Below are 21,919 nucleotides of genomic sequence, written 5' to 3'. Positions count from 1 at the left end.
TCAGCTTGAGCACGTAAGTGTCTTTTAATGTCTCCAGAGCCTGAGGATTTTTAATTGTTTGACATATTGTCTTCCTAGAACAGTTATGGAACAGGGTGTATCAAATCTTGTAATTTTATGATCTAAATGGTCTGCATTTAAACTTTAAACTTAACGGTTTTCAAAGCGCTTTACACTGTGACTAATTCACCCATTCACACACTCACTCATCAATGACGGCAGAGCTGCCATGCAAGGTACAAGCCTTCCATTGGGAGCAACTTGGGGTTTAGTGTCTTGTCCAAGGACACTTTGGCATGTGGAGTCATATGGGCTGGTAATCGAACCACCAACCCTGCGATTAGTGGCCAACCCGCTCTACCACCTGAGCCACAGCCATCCACTTAAATAATTCATTAATTTAATACATAAAAAGTATTAAAACTAGCAAAGTGCTCAGAGCTTGCCGTTCACACATCCAACCTTGCATGGCCTCATCTGATATCCAGAAAGTCCTATTTCTAAGTGAAGTACGACTACATATTTCACCCTAAAATTTCTTCAAGGATAACTTTATATGTTGCTTGATTCATGCGTCTCTCACAAAGATGAATCTGCCCGATTCCAGCCTTGCTGAATCAACCCTAGAACATCACCGATCCTCCACCAAATTTCACAGTGAATGCGAGACACTGTGGCTTGAAGGCCTCTCCAGGTCTCCGTCTAACCATTAGACAAACAGGTGGAGGATCGAGGATGATTTGGGGATGCTTCAGCAAGGCTGGATTCGGGCATTCGTCTTTGTGAGAGTCAAGCCACATACAAGGTTATCCTGGAAGAAAACTTGCTTCCTACTGCTCTGTCAATGTTCCCTAACTCTGAGGATTGGTTTTTCCAACAGGACAATGATTCATGTCACACAGCCATGTCAATCAAGGTGTGGATGGAAGACCACAAGATGAAGACCCTGTCATGACCAGCCCAATCTCCAGACCTGAACCCCACTGGTTTTCACTGGATGGAATGTCATCAAGAGGAAGATTAATAGCCACAAGCCATCAAACAAAGCCAAGCTGCTTGAATTTTTGCGCCAGGAGTGGCATAAATTCACCCAGCTGCAATGCGAAAGCCTGGTGGAGAGAATGCCAAGATGCAGGAAAACTGTGATTGAAAATCTGGGTTATTCCACCAAATATAGATTTTTGAACTATTCCTAAGTTAAAACATTAGAATTGTGTTGTTTAAAATAAATATAAACTTGTTTTCTTTGCATTATTCGAGGTCTGAAAACATAGCATCTTAAAGAATGGAAAGCTTCCCCCAACAATGACTCAAGCCGGGATCAGTCTGATTCTTAAATAGGACAATGATCCAAGTGAGTGCGTAAGTTACTGTCCAATCTCCCTGATACAACTAGATGTAAAAATTGTGTCAAAAATGTTGGCTAACCGATTACGTTTATGACATATCTTATACAAATAGAACAAGTGGGGTTTATTTTGGACCGTAACTCTTCTGATAAAATTAGGCATCTCATCAATATGTGGTCAGTAGCGAATGATCAGTCTCCGGTCGCTGCCATCACACTTGACACCGAAAAAGCATTTGATATGGTAGAATGGGATTATCTTTTTAAGATTTTGGAAATGTGTGGGTTCAGGAGTACATTTATTGGTTGGATTAAGTTACTTTATAGACACCCTATAGCAGCGGTACAAACAAATGGATTGGTTTCAGATTATTTTACTCTGAATAGGGGAACTCGGCAGAGTTGCTCTCTTTCCCCATTAGTGTTCTGTCTTGCGCTGGAACCTTTAGCAGCCACGATAGGAAAGGAGGATGATTTTCCACGGGTGGTTGCGGGAGGTGTGGCGCATAAGCTTCTGCTATACACAGATTATATTTTATTATTCGTCTCCGACCCTTCTAGACCTATGCCTTGCCTTCACAGAATTATTATTTCCAAGTTCTCAGGATATTAATTCAATTGGTCTAAATCCGAAGTCTTGGCTCTGACAGCATTCTGTCCAGTATCGGCATATATATATATATATATGGAAATATGACCCAGACATTTATTTGAGATTCACCTATAACCAATGTAAAAAAAATCATAATTTTATGTTGGGACAAGAAGGAAAACACGTAATGGTTTTGAACACAATTTATTATTAGCTTAAATAATGATTTTGATCATCCAGTGTACGTTGTTTTTCCATACATATGTTTGTTATCAGATCCATCATCCATGAATGCTTGAGGGTGATTATTGTCAATAATGCACCAAAACCAAAATAAAATTTCCCCCAAAACCCCAGAATGCTTGAAAAGTAGAAATACATGGCTAGAATGATTACAAATGATACTGACAAAACACTTATACATCTTAGAGCAAATATGCATGAGTTAAACAGTTAAAACTGTATTAAATCATTCGACATGACACAATATGGTGCAAATTCAGATTTCAGGCATATCTTTAACTGCATAGGGAATCCAAAGCCATGTGATGGGACACAGTGTATTTTAGTGAAACTGAGCAATGAATCTCCATTCACATTTGATTAAGTGGTGATGTGATACTGTCATCTTTCTAAAAATAAACCTATAGTGGCCAGTGGCAGCACTATGAGTATACACATAATCACCCATTCACTTTTGTGTTATGCAGTTTAGAAAAATCAAAATAAAAAAGTGAATTACATGCATGAAAATGTTAGTATTCTGAAGTCTTAGAACAAAACTAAAGTGGCTCCAAATTCCATATCATTGAAATTGCAGTAGGTTTAAAAGAAATGTCTGTTAAAATCAAGCTGATTTGTTTTTTCATTTTTTGTTTTTCATTTACAAACTGCTTATAATTATACAAGTGCATGTGACATCAAATTTTCCCTTAAAGTCAGAATTGGTAGCTCATTCCTACTCACTTGCCAGTGCATTAACAATATTGTGAGCCACTTTAGAATTTATACAGTGTAATTTATGTACAACAATAGCTCCATTACACAGCATTATACACCCCGACATTATGGGTCCAAGAGGAGAAAAATGTAAGGCGAGTGTGGAAGGTGATTCGAAAGTGTTCCTCCATTTCTGTCAATCAACAATGTGTTTTGTGGCCTCTTTGGTCATGGTACACTCCCAATCGATCAAAACGTTGCACCAACAATGTCCTCTCAACATTCTGGGACAACTGTTAGTGGTTCCGTGTTATTGACAGAAACAAGTTTTTCATGCTCATGCGAAATCAAAAGTCCTCTGGCTGTTTTTATGAAAGCTGCAGACACACGATCTTTATCCTCTGACCTCCTGCGGGTTTCCAGTGATCTTCCTCCCAGGAAAATGATTTTGAAACCATTTCAAATCTAAAACACAGTGAGATAAAGGAATATTTAATTTAGTTTTATTCACGTAATATCAAAAGCACATTTGTATGTTCATTTAATATGAACATTTAATACGATACATGTTATATGTTGGATTTGATCGATTTAATGTTTTTTAGCCACATTTTCTGAGGGCTGTATTAATGAAAAACTGCACATTTAATCACCATTAAATTAGGTATATACAGGACAATGGTTTGAAGCAGTTCTATTTACTTTCATACTGAATGTGCCTGGTCTTATTGTGCACAATTTATCTGTGTACTTTTTCCAAAAAAAATAAATGCTTGTCTTTGTAATCTTTCCTCAAAATTGTATAACTTGCTCAGACCCTGAAACAACTTTCCTATTTTGCTGACCTTGCCTATGTGAGCTAATGGCCAGTTTTAGAATGGGAGTAGTCCTTCACAATCAACCCATTTTTCATGATCCAAATGATTCCTTAAGGATAAAATCTGATCTTAAAATGTATAAATCTAAGAAGTTCTTCACATACTTATCTTGTAGAAAATTCCTTTTTACACCGAAATATGTCACATTAGAGAAGTAAAATTTGAGGGCTCTCAAACTACCATAGTGTTGGGTAAGTTATTCAAAAAGTAATTACTACAAATTATAAATAGTGTCTCAACAAATTGTAAGCAGATTGCTGTACTGATTACTTAATTAGAAAAGTAATCACATTAGTAATTACTTTTAAGTTACTTTCTAAAACACTTTACACAATTGTTTTTGTCGACAAATTCAAAATAATTTCTATATAGCCTCATTGTTTTTTGTCCCATGTAAGTCATACACTAATTTCTCCCTTACGATGACTCATTAGGAAGTGCTTTAACTGTCACAGAAACACAAACATACTTACATATGAACACAATTCATGTTTTAAATTCAACATAATAATACTAGATTAGAAATGTGAAACCCATGATAAGTACTTAAAAGTCACTTTAAGTCAGTAACTTTTATCTGATTACTAGAATTAAAATGCAATGCATAGTTACACTTCTTTTTGACTAAAAGTAGTTATATTACAATTACTTTGTAATGAGATTACATCCAACACTGCACATAAATCCTCTAGTAATACTTAGTACTGAATATATGTATCAGGAAGAGAACAATTGAATGGGCTGTTTTGCTGTGTCTGAAACCCATCAATGTGTTTAATTTAAATTGTACTGGAACAAGAAAAACACTGTTGCAAAACACATTTCTCAGGTGACTCTTGTATTAAGGGTATAAACAAAAGCTCCAGTCTGATCCGATGGGATTCCACTCCGCTCTGCATTTTCCCTTCCTAGGCTTTAGTGCTGTGAATGTGACCTTACCAGATTGTTATGATTGACCCTTTTTCTCCCTTTGTCTTCCTTACTTCTTTTTATCCCTCCCTGCTTCATCAGCCTGGAATAAGATAGAAAAGAGTTAATTTAGAGATAATTCTAAAACAGTCATTATGCAACACAATGTCTATAGGATATAAGCTTCAGTGTTCATCCATGATCGTGCACGACAAATGCTGAAAAAGAAAACCATTAGTGTGATGCCCAGTGTACACACGTCACGAGGATGCACGACAGTCCAGAGATGTTCACTCAGTTTTCCATTAATGAAGCCACTTCAAACCAACAAACACTTGAGTTAGATCAGTAATACAGAAATCAGAAACGTTCAGATTCAATAGAGCACAACAGTGTTGTCTACTTGGTTCCTGAAATATTTTTCCCATTAATTTTTCAATAGAGAATACAAAATTCTTCAATAAAAATGTCTAAGCTAGGAAGAAAACTTGTTCAAAGACTTTGAACATTACAAATGTTGAAGCATAAAATGCATTGATGCAAATAGGAAAAAAGGATGAAGGTACAAGACTTATGTGTGTCTTATGTGTCGATGATGTAATCTGTCACGATCCCCTGTTGTCCTCACTGTGTCCTCTGTTTCTCTAGTCACGTTCATGTCACGTTTCCATGTGGTCCGTCCCGTGTTTTCTGTTTCACCCTCGCCAGTCACGTTCCATGTCACTCTTCCTTGTTATCCGTCCCGTGTTTTCTGTTTCACCTAACACGCTCCCTGTCATTTCTTCCTTGTTGTCCGCCTGTGTTTCAATGTCTCTGTTTAAACTACACTTCCCTTCTTCCTCACTCCTCATCACCGCTGTCACAGCGTTATTGTCCAGCTTTGTGTTAGTTTGTGTTTGTTTACTTTTCCCCTCGTGGCCTTTGATTTGCTCCAGTGTTTGTTTATTTTGTATTCAATAAAAACCGCATTTGGATCCGCACCTCTTGTCTGTCCTGTCCTGCTTTCACACCAGGCGTTACATAATCGAATTGGTACAATATAAAATATTTATTTTAGTCACTGATAAGTAAATGGCAAAATTTTTTTCAATCAAAATATTTGAATACACCTCAACTATGAGTTCAAAGACATTTTGATATTTTTTTCTTGGACTTAAAAGTAAAAATGTCATGTGGTGTAACCACCTGGAAACAGTAAAATATTATTAAAGTCTCATTAACAGCTGAAATTCTTGAAAGAGTAATGAGTAATACAGAATAATCTTGTATTATTTCTTTAAAAAATAGCAGTGAAACAAGTTTGTTTTAAAATATGCTTAGCCTAATATTTACAAAAAAATATAAAAAAACATTTTATATTCATGACTCAACAATCTTGTGTCCATGTTGATTTCAATTTAAAAAAAAATATATATTTTTAAATATTTAGTCTTGTGTCCATGTTGATTTCACATTTAGCATTTTCTACCATTTTTTTTTAAATAAATAAATACAATTCTTTGGTAGAAAATGCTAAATGTGTTTAAGAAAATGTGAAATCAACATGGACACAAGATTACATTTCTACAAACTTGACACGTGCTTTAAACAAGATTTTAAAAAAGATTATACATTTTTATCACCTCAGACAATATTATTTGCCAATGACCCTTTTATATTATCGTTAAAAGCAATTTTCTCCCCTCATTTCATCTGTTGTTGATTGCTCAATGGGAAACATCTTAGTCTCAGATCACGCACTGGTGAGTTTAGAGGTGTTTCCACATGCGGACACATTAATGTATCCCTTTTGCAAAATCCTGATTTCCAACAAATGTTAAAGGCTGAAATTAATGTCTATAAGGAGTCTAACTGGTCCTCAGTATTCTCTGTGGGCTTGGCTTGAGATGCATTTAAGGCGGTTCTTAGGGGTCGGATTATAAAGTATGCCTCATTCATCAAAAAATCCAAAGCAAGAGAACTCGTGGAGTTGGAAGGAAATATTAAAAATGCAGATGCTGAGCTGAAGCCCAGAATGTCATCTGATGGCCTCAGAGAAATAACCCGACTAAAATACAGATATAATACTATTTTATATTTATATATTTATATTTATGCATTTGGCAGACACTTTTATCCAAAGCGACTTACAGTGCCATAAGGACTCCCTAAACTGATGAAAAATATTTTGATTCTGAGATAAACTTGGAGGAGCTTGATGAGGTAATTAAGGCCTTGCCTACATGCAAGGCTCTTGGGCCAGATAGCTTTGCCGCTGAGTTTTTTAGATCTTATGCTACAGAATTGACTCCACCTTTGTTTTAAATTTATAAGGAATCATTAAAGAAAGGCTTTTGATATGGTAGAATGGGATTATCTTTTTAAGATGTTGTAAATATACGGGTTCAGGAAGACTTTCATTGGATGGATTAGGTTACTTTATAGACACCCGGTAGTGGCGGTACAAACAAATTGATTAATTTCAGATTATTTACTCTGGATAGGGTCACCTGGCAGGGTTGCCCACTTTCCCCATTATTGTTCTGTCTTGCCCTGGAACCATTAGCAGCCATGGTAAGAAAGGAGGATGATTTTTCAGGGGTGATGGCAGGAGGTATGGCACAAAAGCTTTTGCTTTACACAGATGATATTTTATTATTCGTCATTTCAGGATTCCCAGATCTCAGTTCTTTAGGTACTTGCAGCTGCACCACCTGCTCTATACTATTTTTGGGAGTAGCATACACCCTCCTAAATGGGCAGATACTCTAGAAGTGGTGATTACTGCTTTTGGAAAAGGTCACGAGGCATCAGCGTATTACTCCCTGCTTATTGAGAGTCTGAGGGACGAAGCTTCAACTTCTCTCAAGAGATTATGGGAGAGAGATTTAAAGTTGGTATTGGAAGAGGGAGTGTGGGCTAGGATTCTAAAAAACATCAAGTCTACATCGAGAGATTCAAGTGTGCGTTTGATGCAATTTAAGGTTTTGCATCAATTATATTGTACACACCCACCTGCTGGCTGTGCCAATCAGAAGACGGGGACACGTCCCATGTTTTTTGGGGATGTGTTACAATACAAGAATTTTGGTTGAAGATTCAGAGATTTATGTGTCATGTTTTGGACACACAATTTTCATTGTGCCCCAGACTCTGCATTTTGGGTGATGGGACGGTCATTCATTTTGGGAATAGCCTCTTGAATGGTTGGGTCCTGACTGGAGTTATGGTTGCCAGGCGAATCATTCTTAGATGGCTGGGGCACCCTCATTTCGGGAGTGGTGTGGGGAGATGGGTGGGGTGGCAGCATTTGAGGAGGCGATTTATAGAAGGCTGGGAAAATGGGATTTGTTTTTTGATTAGGAAGTGGGGTGGATATTTAGCTTTTTTGAAAGTTTTTGGGGAGGAGCAGTGGAGAGGAAATTTTGCTTTTTAATTTTTAGCTTGATGTGTATGTGCACTCTTGTTTTATTAGATTGTTTTTAATTAAAATTTTTATGTTATAATTGTAAGTGACCATTGTAGTGCGTGTTTGTGTCGAGTGGGGGTGTTTGGGGTTTAATTTATATAACTGATTCCTTATTTTATGTTGTTTTTATCTGTTTTGTGGATGGAAACAATAAATTTTTTTTTTTTAAATGTTCTCTATGGAAAAAATGTATGAGATTTTTACTTAGGGAACCCTTATGACTATTGCACTCTATTTCTTCATGGTGAAACTCTAACTACAGGTTGTTCACACTAGCATCATCACTGTACACGAATCCAACCTCAGTGTGCTCTCTTTGGGGCCTGGGGCCACCCTTTTTCTCCTGGTCGGCCCTATTGGCCTGCCGAGAGCGCTTCCCAGGCTTTCTCTTGCTTTTTTCCTCCACACCAGCTGTGTGATGCAACACTTTCCGGATGACCTAAGAGAAGGGGGTAAAGTTATCTCTTGTGACACTGGTTTAAAGCCACAGGGAGCAGAGGGATGGAAACAAATGTGGTAAAATAGAGGGGATAGGGCCATTAAGTGGGTTGGGCATAGAAATTACTTTTCTGGTGACTATGTTTCCATCCTTGTCTGTGTACTGCTCCTCTGTCACCATCTCGCCAGGAATGTTTGTGGCCTGATCACCCTACAGAGGTGGGATGCATGATTAGACATCTCTATAACATCTCTTTGTTTTTTTGATGTAGACATTCACAAAATGTCAATGAGGGTATATACAGCTAGAAAAGCATAACTAACTAATCAGCAGTTTGCTTTTGTTCAAATGACAAGAAAACAAACAATCATTTTCTTAATCAGTATTTTTTGTCTTGTTTTCCAGCAAAAATACATTCTTAAAACAAGACACCCTAATGTAATTTTGACTCAATTAAACATGTCTTGGATTAAGAATATTTAGATGGTTTTACTAGAAAACAAGCTTAGGTTTGGAGCTCTAGATGTTCCCCGTTTTGCTTCTCAACTTGCACTCCAGGGGTTGAGGACATTGGTTCTTGGCTGTTGAGGTATTGAAGTTTAAAGTACATTACATGATTGGTACCCAAACTGCTGAGTATGGAGCCATTCACACCAAACACAACCTTGCACTGATCACATAGAAACGTCAACAAGCCACATGTTTGTAGGTATCATTTATGTTATGTGTGACAACCTAACCCTAAGTATGAGCAATCGTATTTGTGATAGCTATCACCGCTAAATAATGAAAGATATGGGGAAGGAGGAAAATAGAGAAGAGAATTAAAGAAGTTAAAGACGAACAATGACATTTTATAAGGATAAAAGAGAGAGAAAAACCACTGCAGAAAGCGCAGCAAAGCATGTAATTCATTTATAGGTTTGTTCTTCTAGATGAAAGGTGACAGTGTGCCAATCACTCCATGCCCACTTAGAAGAACACAGGCTCAGCTGAAGCTCACGCAAATACCACAGCACACAGTTTGTCACAAACAATCTGCACTAGTACCTTGAGAATGACCCTCCGTCGATACACTCTGGTAGTGACAGTCTCTTCCTCATCGGAGCTGGACTCATTATCTCTACGAGCTTCCTGCTAGAGTCAGGTCAGCATATAACAGCTCACATAATGAGCTTAAGACCTTCAACTAATTTATTTCAGGTTATAAAATCTATCCTGTGCTCAAGAATGGATGGTGACCTCGCCTTGGTAATAGTAGACCTAACCTTCGTAATAATTTTATATTGTATAAAGGCGCAGTCACATTTTCCTTCGAGCTGTGAAATTCCGTGTGTGAAATACAGTCATTTCATAGAGAATTCGTGCATTAGACTTTTGTTGGCCATTAAGTCGTCCCCTACAGATTTCACGTGGAGTTCAAGTTTGGTTAACTTCAATAGGTGAATTTGTCATGTTTACTAATAAGAAGTGACTTGGTTTGGTGTGACCTCTGTATGGGGGCGGTACTTCGTACACAGAATTGGACATTGGACAAGGAAATTATTTTAGCATTGAGTTTCTTTTTAACTTCACTTTTACAGAGTATTAAATGCAGCATACAAATTTTCGTGTGCAAAGGTAAATGTGACCACAACTTAATCCAGTGGTTCTCAAATGGTTTTGCTTCATGACCCAGATTTTACAAAGGACATCAAGATGTTACCCAGAAATTATTATTATTTTGATTATACAATAGTTAGTTCTGGTCCTTGAATCTTATTGGACAAGCAGCATTTCATTAGTGCTGATATACAGTCAAACAGCAATGGGACACTTTACTGTTTGTATCACTTCTCCATGTTCGTGGCTTTCCAAATAGTGGTGCGTATTTTGATTCATCGTTCATTTTTATTTCATGCACAGATTCGTTGAGCGACTGATTCATTTTTATTCCAGGAGATTGCATATTTACTCCAGTAGTAGGCGACAACTGAGCATCTTTTATGTTATGAGTAAATCATTCAATCATCTTTTAAAAGCCTGTGGCAGGGCGGAGGGCGGGGCCGGGTCGTGATCCTACACACCCGGTCCCGTATTAGGCTAATTATGCCTCCGTGAGGTTTAAAGGCTGACTCCAGAGGGCCGTGCGGGAGAGAGAGATCGTTTACGGACATGTCCTTCATGTGTGTGTTTATGTTGTCTTTTCAGTTTATCATTAAACTATCATTTATATTATCAAGCCGGTTCTCGCCTCCTCCTTACCCATCCTTTAACTGTTACAAAGCCTATTCATTTTGGATGACTATATGGTTAGTTGCATTTTATTATTTGCATTTAGCATTGTTTTTCACTGATATCAACCAAATCAGAACAGACCAGCGTCCCATTTTTGGGTTGCAACCCACCAGTTCAGAACCACTAATATAACCCATGGAAAAACCGAAAGGAATTCCCTTTTCAGGTCCCGTAATTACCACAGGTTTTGAGTCTTGTTAGTAGGGATGTGCATTGTGTATGAGTAATCAACTAATCGAATACTGGTTCTGCACCAGATAGTCAACTAATAAAAAACACTTCTTGAAAATCACACATTGATTTTGCTTTGTGCATTTGCCTTTTGAATACAAATTCAAATATAAAGAAAATTATAAATGTAAACATAATAATGATAATAATAATAGAAATAAACCATTGCATGTGGAAAGTAAAAAAAACACCACATAATTTCTACTTACATAAAAGGGCTACAACAGTTTATTTACTTCAATTTGTCTATGCTTAAACAAATAGAAAATCTTCCTTATGAAATGGATGAACAGTTGATGTCACAAAGCATTGTGTTTTGAATAACATTTGATTAAAGTTTTTAATAAAGGCTGCTATGTTTCGTCACGCATTATTTTCGCTTCAATGACATTTCATAATAATGTCTTTCACCGACAGACTGTATTTCCGTAACAATAATCTTCGAATATATGTGCTGTCTAAGTCTAGACAGTGTGTTATAAAAGGAAAAAGTTTAAAGCTATTCAGAGAACATATCGGCAGTGAAAATCTATCTTTAAATGCACCTCTAACCGGCCACTTTATTCTGTAATGCTTTTAATGTTTTAATATTTGTATTTGTCTCTAAAAACATAAGTGCATGACAACTATGGGCTACTATTTAATATATTTGCTGAATTCCCAGCTCCATGGTTTTGTCATTTTCAGATATTGTCGATCACCATCGCAATTGGTTTCAGGATACTTGTCACATATTGTCGATATCCAATTACATTTCCTATCGCCAAGCCCTAGTGTCATCTTTAAAAGGTCTCTGAAAAAGATGAAATTCCAAAAGCACTTTACCTGGGATTTAGACTCAGAAACAGATATGCCCTCCTCCCTGCTGTTTGGTCCTGTGTTTCTGTCCTCCTGAGCCTCGCTGCTCAATTCCTCTCGTCCAGAGTCTTTCCTCACTTTGCCCTTTGTTTTGCTGGAAGACTCATTGGCGTCTGGTGACAAGAGAGCTTGGGTTTGGAGCTCCAGATGTTCCCCATTTTGCTTCTCAACTTGCACTCCAGGGGTTGAGGACATTGGCTCTTGTCTGTTGAGGTATTGAAGTTTAAAGTACATTAAATGATTGATACCCAACCTGCTGAGTTTGTGGAATAAGATGACTACAGATTGATATTAGTGTTGCCCGTTGCGTTTTGTTGAGGTAAAATAACAAGTAGAGGTGACAGTTCTTACCTGGACTCTCCCTGCACTTGTGTATCTGTACCCAGTCCTTGGCCTGAAGTTGCCATCTTTACATTTGCACTGGACGTCTCACCCTGCAAACCTGAAATTGAAGACATGTCTTTTTCTGTCTGCTGCACTTGTGAAAGGATCACTTGAAGCCTCTCCTCAGATATCTCCTCATCCTCTGAGCCTTCCTCTTCAAAACCAGACCAGCCACTCTTTTCAGGAGCCACATTGGTTGAGGTACAAACAGTAGGCTCAGTTTGGGCTTCATTCTGCTCTCTCACTGGGCTGCTTAGGAAAACCTCTGATTCTTCATGTTGCTTTGATGAGGCAGTAGATTCGTGGCTGACACCAACATCATCTTCAGTTGACCCATCCTCTTGGCTAACAGAGTCCTGGCCTCTGATCCAGGTATCCTCTGCCTTGACGGTAGGAGGCTTGGCATCTGCAAAAACTGGGCCACTAGTGTTTGTCAAGGACAGTTCACTGGGTCTAACAAGGGTACTAGTGGGGAAGTTTAGCCTACAATCCTCGCTAAAGAAATCATCCTGGTGTAGAGGGGTAGGGAGTTCATAGGTCAGCTCTGAGGGACTCTTGAGCTCCAGATCAATGCTGTGATGACCTGAGCAATACAACACAGTGAGATGGAGGCGAACACAACGCCACAAACATATGTTATGACAGGCCTTTGAAAATGACATGGAGGAAATAGCATGCTGCTGTAACTGTGGTATTCAAAATGTATCAATTCCTATTTCAACTTAATGTCTATTAACATCATCTGTGGCATACAGTTAATTACTACTGATTCAGTCTGTAAAATCCGTCTGTAAAAATAAACGATATGTAAATGAATAGTATTAAGGATAGGGTACACTTTAGTTCAGACACCAAACTTCCATTTTAAACATCCCATACACTGGGGGGGGGCAGGGTGGAGCCAACATGCCCAGATAAAGGTAAAAGGGGTGGTGTCAGAGGTGGTGTCTCTCTTCCCCTTGATTGAAGCCCGACCAAGAGAGTGTGCTGGGTGGAAAGAGCATGCCAGTGTGGAAGGAAGCCATCAATGGGAAAAGACGTGAGAAAGTTCAGACAGGTTTGGCAGATGGCTAACTCCAGGTCAAGTTATTTTTTGGAGAGAATGTACCTTTTTAAAACCCCTTATTGAACAACCAACAGAGATCGCGTAGAAAACTTTCTCTGTGTAGCCCCAACCGCTACACAACAGAGCTGGTCAGGTGTCCCGGAGCTCAATGCCCCTCAATGTCACACACACACACACACACGTTGTGTTTCCATGTTTTATGGGGACTTTCCATAGACATAATGGTTTTTATACTGTACAAACTTTATAGTCTATCCCCTAAACCTAACCCTACCCCTAAACCTAACCCTCACAGAAAACGTTCTGCATTTTTACATTTTCAAAAAACATAATTTAGTATGATTTATAAGCTGTTTTCCTCATGGGGACCAACAAAATGTCCCCACAAGGTCAAAAACTTCGGGTTTTACTATCCTTATGGGGACATTTGGTCCCCACAAAGTGATAAATACACGCTCACACACACACACACACACACACACACACACACACACACACACACACACACACACACACACACACACACACACACACACACACACGAAGAACATACTAATGACCACCTTAAATGCACACTTTCAGTAAGGAATGGGACTAGCGGTAGTGGTATTCCCACTTGATTTATGTAACTTTATATCAACTTTTTACTGAATATGTATTTAACACAATTTTATTCTGATTTGAAACCCTCTGGTACACTCGCCCAATAGACTTCAATTAAAAGTGGATTACACACGATTGTTTTTACACATGACAAGTATCAATTATTTTCTGTGGTAATTGACAACATGCCACAGATGGTCTATACATTGAGTTACAATAAACCCAGAATATTCCATTACAGTAATACCATTAAAGCAAACTAAATATAATAAGTATAGTTACAGCAGCTTATAGAGAATTTAGCCATGTCATTTTCAAAGGCTCATAATTACAACATTAAATATAAAGTTCAGGAACAGTGGGGTCTTGACGTAAATGGATTAATATGAGTGATGATGAGGAAGAGGAAACAGACTGAGATTGTTTGGTATACTGTGTTTTTACAGTCAACACCTCAGGTATAGGAGATAAAGTGGATGAAGTTGGAATAGAAGGGACTACTGTATCATGGATACCAGTGTGTAGAAATATGGAGTAGGACAAAATAAAATTGAAAAAGTGTTAGAAACATGATGATAGTGATAGTATGATGTTGCTGTTATATATCAGTAACAAGATGAGAATGCGATGAGAATATTAAAGTGATAGTACATCCCAAAATGAAAATTCGGACAGTATTTGGGAGAACTATCCATTCAATACCAGTGTGGGTTATGATAGCATAGGTGAAGAGCTGTAGCAAGAGCTAGCATTGCTTGCACTGCACATCAAAGAGAAGAAAGAAGGAAGCCGCTATGATAGACATTGCTGCTGTGGCACTGTGCTTGAAGATAAGGAGGCAAAGGTGTTGCTATGCAAGAATTTTGGCAGTGGATGTGCGGTGGATCTGGTTTTGCAGCAGAAGCGCTCTATGAGGAAGGTTCAGAGGAGTCTAGGATACTGGAGGATCAGGCAGCTGGACAGCAAGCAAACATTCTATAGTAGCTAGAGCCATGCTATCCATGTAACTTCCAAACTACTGTAATACTGTTAACACTACACAGAGAGATACATTAAAGCAATCATGCTGTTAAAGCAGCATTTGCTATTATGTTTTCATGCAATAATGTAACAGGAAATTCAGAGTATGGTGAAAAACAGAGAAAAAGACTTTAAGAAAGTAGAGTGCCAATGTTTTGGGGAGTATACTCTATTGGGCTGGGTGGTATGACAGCTTATACAGTGTAATGGTAAAAAAAAATTCAACTGGTAGAGATTCTCTACCAGTTGAATTGTGATTTTAAAAAAATCATATTTGAGCAAAGTTTTATGAAATGTGAAATTGTTGTTTTTGATGCCAGACTTATCATTCATTTGGTATCAATCATTTTACAGTTTTGTTTGCATCAAGCTCCAAATAAAAAAAGAAAATAATCAAACGATTTGTTTTCGATTGACTGGATTATCAAAAATGTGTAATTGTTACTTGGTTATTTAATTACATTGAATTTGCAGGTAAAAATGAATAAAACAAATACATAAATCATGATATACTGTACACTGTAACTTTAAAATAAAATGACCCATAATGTGATATTATATTTTTTTTTTGTCATACCACCCATTCTTACTCTGTATACACATAAACATAATGTTTATTTTAACAGAGGATGAACCTAATCTTAAACCCATCAAATTCATCACATAAGGTTATGAGACCTTAATAGATAAAAATATATATTTTAGTGTCTACCGTTTATTATTAAGATGGGATTAAGTTTCGATTCGACATTGGCTTATGTTTTTATAGCTGCATGCTTCAATGCTTTACAAACATACAATCAAAACAATTCAATATACTGTATGTTCACACTGATCCCTGACTGGTCCAATACCAGGCTGGGAAATAACAGTGTAGATAATTGGCCAATCTAATAGATTAGAGAGAAGATTGAAACTTAAACTTGAGTTTAAGTTTATACTGGGTCTGAATTTAGAGCAATAAGGTTTGCCGTGATTCTATGCTTTTATGAATCTACAGATCTGTGAGAGGAATAGAGTTCAGGTAGATGGGACTAAAATTTACCATCAGCCTGCTCCTGGGAAACTGCGCTATCATCTGCAAAACATCTTGTGCCTGAAATGTTACCATAGTCAAATATCGGCCCTTCCAGCAATGTCACAATATCCAGCCGATTGATCTTAGTCAGGACAGCAGTTAAGGCATCAGCTAAAAGTAGAATGAAAACAATATAACTAATTACAATAATGTTCCATACATAACTATGTATTAGTTAATGCATTAAGTATCATGAACTAACAATACTTTTATACATTTTGGTTAACAGTGAATTTATAAATGTATTATAGTTCATAGTTATTTAAAAATGCATTGTTGACTTTTAATGTTAAAAGGATAGTTCATCAAACAAAAAACAAACAAAAAATATACATATATTCTGTTCTAATGTTAATGTATACAAAGTTACTGTAATGTGTTCATTTGAATTTAAACATGTGCTATACAATAAAAACACCTTGCAATTATAAATCACTTTTGTGTTTCTCTTTTAATGACTGAGAAAATGAAAAAAATCTTCTGAGAAATCAGTCCCATAGTAAGCCCCTCCCAGCCATATAATGATTCCTCATTTGGAAAACATGGAGTCCACAAGCACACTTACTTGTAGCGTTTTTACCGTCTCGGCTAACCCATTTCTTTAACATCATGAAACTCTGAGCTGTCAATGAGTTGGGGTTTTCCACACGGATGTGATTTATCTCATCCACCGAAAATTCCATTTCCCTGGCCAGCTCTGCAACACATTAAATATATATTATCAGTCTTCTCTGTCTCTACCACACCCCCATATACATGTGCGCAGTACTGCAGTGACTGCAGATGGCACACCCTACTTATCAAAGCAACACTCATACTGGAAAAAGTGTTTCATCCTAAAAACTTGATATACATTATTACATATTTTAACAGAATTCTATAAATGGATATGAAATACAATATATACTGTATTAGGAGATAATGGGAATTTTGACCTATAGATGGTGTCATTCCTTAGCTATTTGCTCGGTCTTACCAGTCCAACTCAGGCCCAAATGATCTGCTACAATAGCCATACGAAGATCTGTTCTTTCACAGGGACTTTGAGGGCCTGAGAGCATAAGATGGAAAACTATGAGAATATTTTAATACACATTTTTATATGTAAAAACCCAGTTGCCCAGTTCTGATCAAGAAAAAAGAATTAAAGGTTTTTAGAGAGATTTTTGCATTGTACTGTGCAAAAGTCTTTGGCACATTAGACATTAGTCTTAAGAGGGTTCTTTTTTATCTTCTACTTTTTTGTGTTAGTAGGAAGTATCAATTTTAGATTTCCAAACATTAATTGTACAAACAGAATAGAGTTACAGTTTCATTTTCTGTTCATGCATGATCTTCTGTAAAGCTGCTTTGAAACGATGTGTGTTGTGAAAAGTGCTATACAAATAAAAATGACTTGACTAGAAGGAGGAGTCGTCCTGGAACAGATGATATAGTCCCCAGACTCCCCACATAGACCTGACCTCAACATCTTTGAGTCAGTCTGGGGTTACATAAAGAGACAGAATTGCATAGAACTGTGACAAGTTCTTCAAAGGGCTTGGAACGACCTACCTGCCAACAACATTGAAAACTGTTGGCGGTTTTAAAGGCAATGAGTGGTCACACCAAATATTGCTTTATTTTTATTTTTCAGTTTATGTCAAAACTATTTATAGCAGGGGTCTTTAATCTTTTTTTTAGGCCAATGATCCCTTAGGGCAAAGAGAGATGGTGCAGTGACCCCCTATTACATATTGTATAAAAGAAGTGTTACATTTTAACCTAGCCTACTATAACATGCCTATAGTTCCATATTAATGTAGCCTATTTACAGTACTGTAATGCTTACATTGTAAACGAGTCACATAACTCTGCATTCATTTTACATACATTAACATTTACATGTAGAAGGGACAACAAAACTTTTCGATAAACTTTGGCTTCTTAACTTTAGCTTTAAAGTTAAATGAATATTTACATTTTGTTTAAAAATATTTTATTTCACCCAAAACAAAAAAGAAAAAAGTGAGAGATTGGTGGACCCCCTGCAGTACCATTGCGGACAAAGGGGCCACGGTCCCTTTGTTGAAGAGACCTAATTCATGGCATTATTTAAAAAATAATAATAATAATTTTAAAAAAAATCACAAATGCCTAAAACTTTTGCACAATACTGTACTTTGTCCACAACAAAGTGGGTTCCATATCAATGTTTTAGTTTGTGGTGAACTGATCAGACATTTTTATGTAGTCAGTTAACTTATAAGTGGTTTTAAGAGGTTAGATTTGTAAAGAATGCATCCTAGCGATCTAATTTACCCTTCTGACAGTAAAATCTTACCAGAGACATGACAAATAAATCACAAGTAGAAAAGACACAATTCAAATATCTCTACAGCTACAACAGAATGTCAAATGTGACTGAACATGCTGGCATCTTCTGTGCTGTGCTAGGACTGTGTGTCTGCTGAGCTTGAAGATCTACAAACTTCCTTAGCACCTCACAAAGTCTAGGAACCAATAAAAAATTACCAACATCCCACTAATACCGGCATGCTACAGTAAAACTGACTAATCCACAGAAAGATATTTTAGAACAGGTTTAGGGACCTCACACAAGTACACAAATCGAGAGAGAAAATGACAAAGATGACATCTACAGTCAGGTCACATCACAAGCAATCACAACGGCTCATGCAACTAAGATCATACAAGTGTAAAGTTTTACAAACTAGGCTCGATCTCCACGCCGGGGGCCACTTGGGGCCCAGCACCCTGACTGCCTTCACCTCCATTAGTCCTCCTACTCCTCCTCCTCTTCCTGTCTCTGCTGGACTGCTCAACCTGTGACCTCACGTCTCTAGCAGACCTGGATGTACTGGAGGGCTGCGATGCTTCTGACAAAGATGTGTTCCTTGATGTGTTGCTTTCTTCATCCTTATCATATGCCTGCATCTTTTGCTCTTCACTGGAAAGGCAGTCCACAAGCTTTACAGTGCCACTATATTTTGAATCACTACTAGAGGGAAGTAAGGGTTTCTGTCCACATTTACTGCCTGATCTGCTAACTGAGTTTGTTTTTGATATTTTGCTATTGGCTATCACTTTCGTTGGCTTAGCTTTACCTTTTTGTTTGTCCAATGTGGTGGTCCTACCTTTCTCCACTGGTGAGGAACTAACTTTTTTTACCTTCAATACTGGTATTCTGCATTTAGGCTTCACATCTGGGAATGGATCTAATCGATTCATGGCTACCGGTCTATTCACATGAATTGGTCTTGAAGAAGTGACAGTATCTTTTTCACAACCCAGTGGCAAACAAGGTGCTCTGACTGGCAACCTAGACTTGGATGGCCTTATTCTAATGTCTTTGCACTGGGAAACTATAACTACATTTTTCTGAATACTATCACCCCTAATTGTGACAGTGTCTATTTTAACTGAATATTTACTTGGGTTTACAGCTTGAACTGAACCAGGCTCAGACATTGGCAGCTGATTGGTTTGTACACTGCTGTGCTGAAAACAATGGGCTCCAGCATTTAAGGCCACAAGATTATTGCTATTATTGCCAATTTCTGAATTATTGCAATTTTTCTGGAGATATGTTTGCAGCTCTGCCCTTATTTGACATGTTTCTGGTCCTATTTGATGTGGAGTCCCTTGTGTTTGACCTTTCAAACTATCCCTATCCACACAAACAACATCCTTCCTCTCAACACTGGAAGATTTGGGTCCTATCTTAAAAGAAGAACATACATTAGAACTGACTTCCGAATATGGAGGAGGTTCCATGTCGTGAGATTTGTCCGAGAGGTCAGTGCAAATCTGAATGATATTGTATGATATGACCGTGTTATCCTCCAGCTTAACTTGTGCCTTCTCTACTATCTGTGAATTTGAGGTGACCCCAACCCCTGTCCTCCCTCCAAATGTATGCTCACCAATCTGAAAAAATTGCAGTCTTTCTTCAACAAAATCACGCTTGCTCATGTCAATCGCACCACTGCGGGTCATCTCAAACATCTTCCCTTCGTGGAAGGGAAAAGGGTTGGGCTCGCTAGTTGGTGTGCTTTCATCGGTCGGGGTTCTCGCAGGAGTTGTGTCAGGGGTTGTTGCTGTAGACATGTCATCAACTGCAAGTCCAAAAGGCTTGGGTTCATCGTCTTTAATTCTAGCATCCACAACTTCATCTTCTCCTCCCTTGGATGACCAAGGATCAAAGCCTTTTGTTGCAACAGTTTTAAAAGGAGTATTAAACTCCTCATCTAGCTTGTAACTAAAGTATGTATCCGACACACCTTGCTCAGATTGTTTTCCATTATTTTCATTGTCTTTTCCATTCTTTTTGTTTGAGGGATCAGTCTTAGCTTTGGGTTTTTTGCACTCCTCAGCTGGTGATTCTTCTTGAATTACTTCAAGTTTACTTTGACAACGGTCACTTAGCCTGGCCATATTATCTGATGCCCAGATGTCTTTTCTGTTCTCATTGGGAAAACCAAATGGCTTGGCAAAATTTTCACACAGACCATCGTCCTCATCTTGAAGTTCATATCCATCAAGAGAGTCAATTTCTGTAGCATCTGTGTCATGAGAGAACTCTGCAGTTGTCGCTATTGAGCAATCTGTGATGGACTGATCATTGCCATTTTGTTCATAATCATTATCATCTGTATTTCCATTACCACTTTCCTCTGGTTCTTTATGATTCCCATTATTGTCATGTTTTTTGGATTGACTTTCCTTTGCATCTTTGTCCTCATCAAGCTTAAATGCATATTTCTTAATTGGAATGGGTTTAAAGACTGATTCTTCCTCACTTGAATCACTGTCATTTGCTCCGGGGGGCACAGGAGATGGTGGCTGGACTCTTATGATGGGTTTAGCAAGCAGATGTTTATCACGCTCCTCTTGAAGATTTACTTCCATCATCTCAGTCTCAGCCTCTGAAGAAGGAGTTGAGCCTTTTTTCTCAGGCTGTGATGAATCAGAATCCAAAGGTGGTGGAGGAGGAAACTCTATATATGCAACTCGTTTGTCTTTTGTCTCCTGACTTGTTTTGTTTTTTCCACTAGCTGTTTTTTCTGGGGAAGATTCTTTCAAAAACATAGTTTTTCCTTGTTCACTATCTTCTGACTCTTCAGAAACCTCTGCTATTGGGCTAACAATACCTGGCATGAATGCAATGAAAGAGTCTGGGGTTCTCAAGGTAAGATCATAGCTAACCTCTTCTGAGCTTGGGGTGTCTGGAGTCATTGGGCTTTTGCCTGAGCTATCTATAAAAGATAACTGCTCTAGAGTGTCATCATCTGGGCTGCCTTGAGGAGATGTGGGCTGTTTTTGTTTTACTGAGTAAATTGTTCTACTCTCTGAGCTGACCATCTTTTTGAATGTTCCATTTGCCCCTGATGCTGCATCTTTCTCAGACTGCTTTCCTACCTGTAAACTTACATAAACGGGTAATGCTTTCAGCCCTTTGAAACTTTCTCTTGTTGTAACAGTGGATATCTTTTCCACCAAACTACTCTCACAACTTGTTGTTCTACCTTCTACAGAGACTTCTTGATACTTATTTGATGCAGCTTCCTCTCTTTGTAACTCTGCACGACCCTGAACCCTTGGTTTAGTCAAGTTAGATATGTGGGATGGGCTATTTTCAAACTGATTAGTTAATGTGTCTTGATTTACTTTCTTTGATACATCAGACTCTGAAGGACTAGATAATGTTCTTACAGGAATATGAGATTCTGTCTTTTTCTTGAGGGTTTTCACGTGAAAGTCTTTTTGATAGATACTATCCTTGGGCAAGGAAACAGCTATTTCATTTGTCTCGCTTTTAGTGTCTCTTTTAAAATACTGCTGCTGTT

At 37.9% G+C, this 21,919-nt stretch overlaps 1 protein-coding gene across 4 annotated transcripts in view; it reads right to left on the bottom strand.

Annotated features, from left to right (window-relative positions):
• Positions 1 to 2,134: 2,134 nt before the first annotated feature.
• The window catches only part of LOC127626586 (ankyrin-3-like), a 209,010-nt gene continuing 189,225 nt past the window's right edge, over positions 2,135 to 21,919 (bottom strand). For all 4 annotated transcript variants that reach the window (XM_052102480.1, XM_052102483.1, XM_052102481.1 and 1 more), the window contains 9 exons: positions 17,047 to 17,121; positions 16,636 to 16,767; positions 16,038 to 16,181; positions 12,271 to 12,886; positions 11,887 to 12,124; positions 8,680 to 8,763; positions 8,416 to 8,553; positions 4,697 to 4,769; positions 2,135 to 3,344 (listed from right to left, as the gene is read on the bottom strand). In XM_052102480.1, the coding sequence (XP_051958440.1) occupies positions 4,737 to 4,769; positions 8,416 to 8,553; positions 8,680 to 8,763; positions 11,887 to 12,124; positions 12,271 to 12,886; positions 16,038 to 16,181; positions 16,636 to 16,767; positions 17,047 to 17,121 (1,460 nt within the window). In that variant the 3' untranslated portion in view covers positions 2,135 to 3,344; positions 4,697 to 4,736. The remainder of the gene's footprint in view (positions 3,345 to 4,696; positions 4,770 to 8,415; positions 8,554 to 8,679; positions 8,764 to 11,886; positions 12,125 to 12,270; positions 12,887 to 16,037; positions 16,182 to 16,635; positions 16,768 to 17,046; positions 17,122 to 21,919) is intronic.

This window comes from Xyrauchen texanus, chromosome 33, assembly GCF_025860055.1.
Source record: "Xyrauchen texanus isolate HMW12.3.18 chromosome 33, RBS_HiC_50CHRs, whole genome shotgun sequence".
In the NCBI taxonomy this organism is placed as follows: domain Eukaryota; kingdom Metazoa; phylum Chordata; class Actinopteri; order Cypriniformes; family Catostomidae; genus Xyrauchen; species Xyrauchen texanus.
The sequence above is the reverse complement of the archived record's forward strand: the minus strand, read 5'-3'. Positions and strand labels throughout refer to the sequence as shown.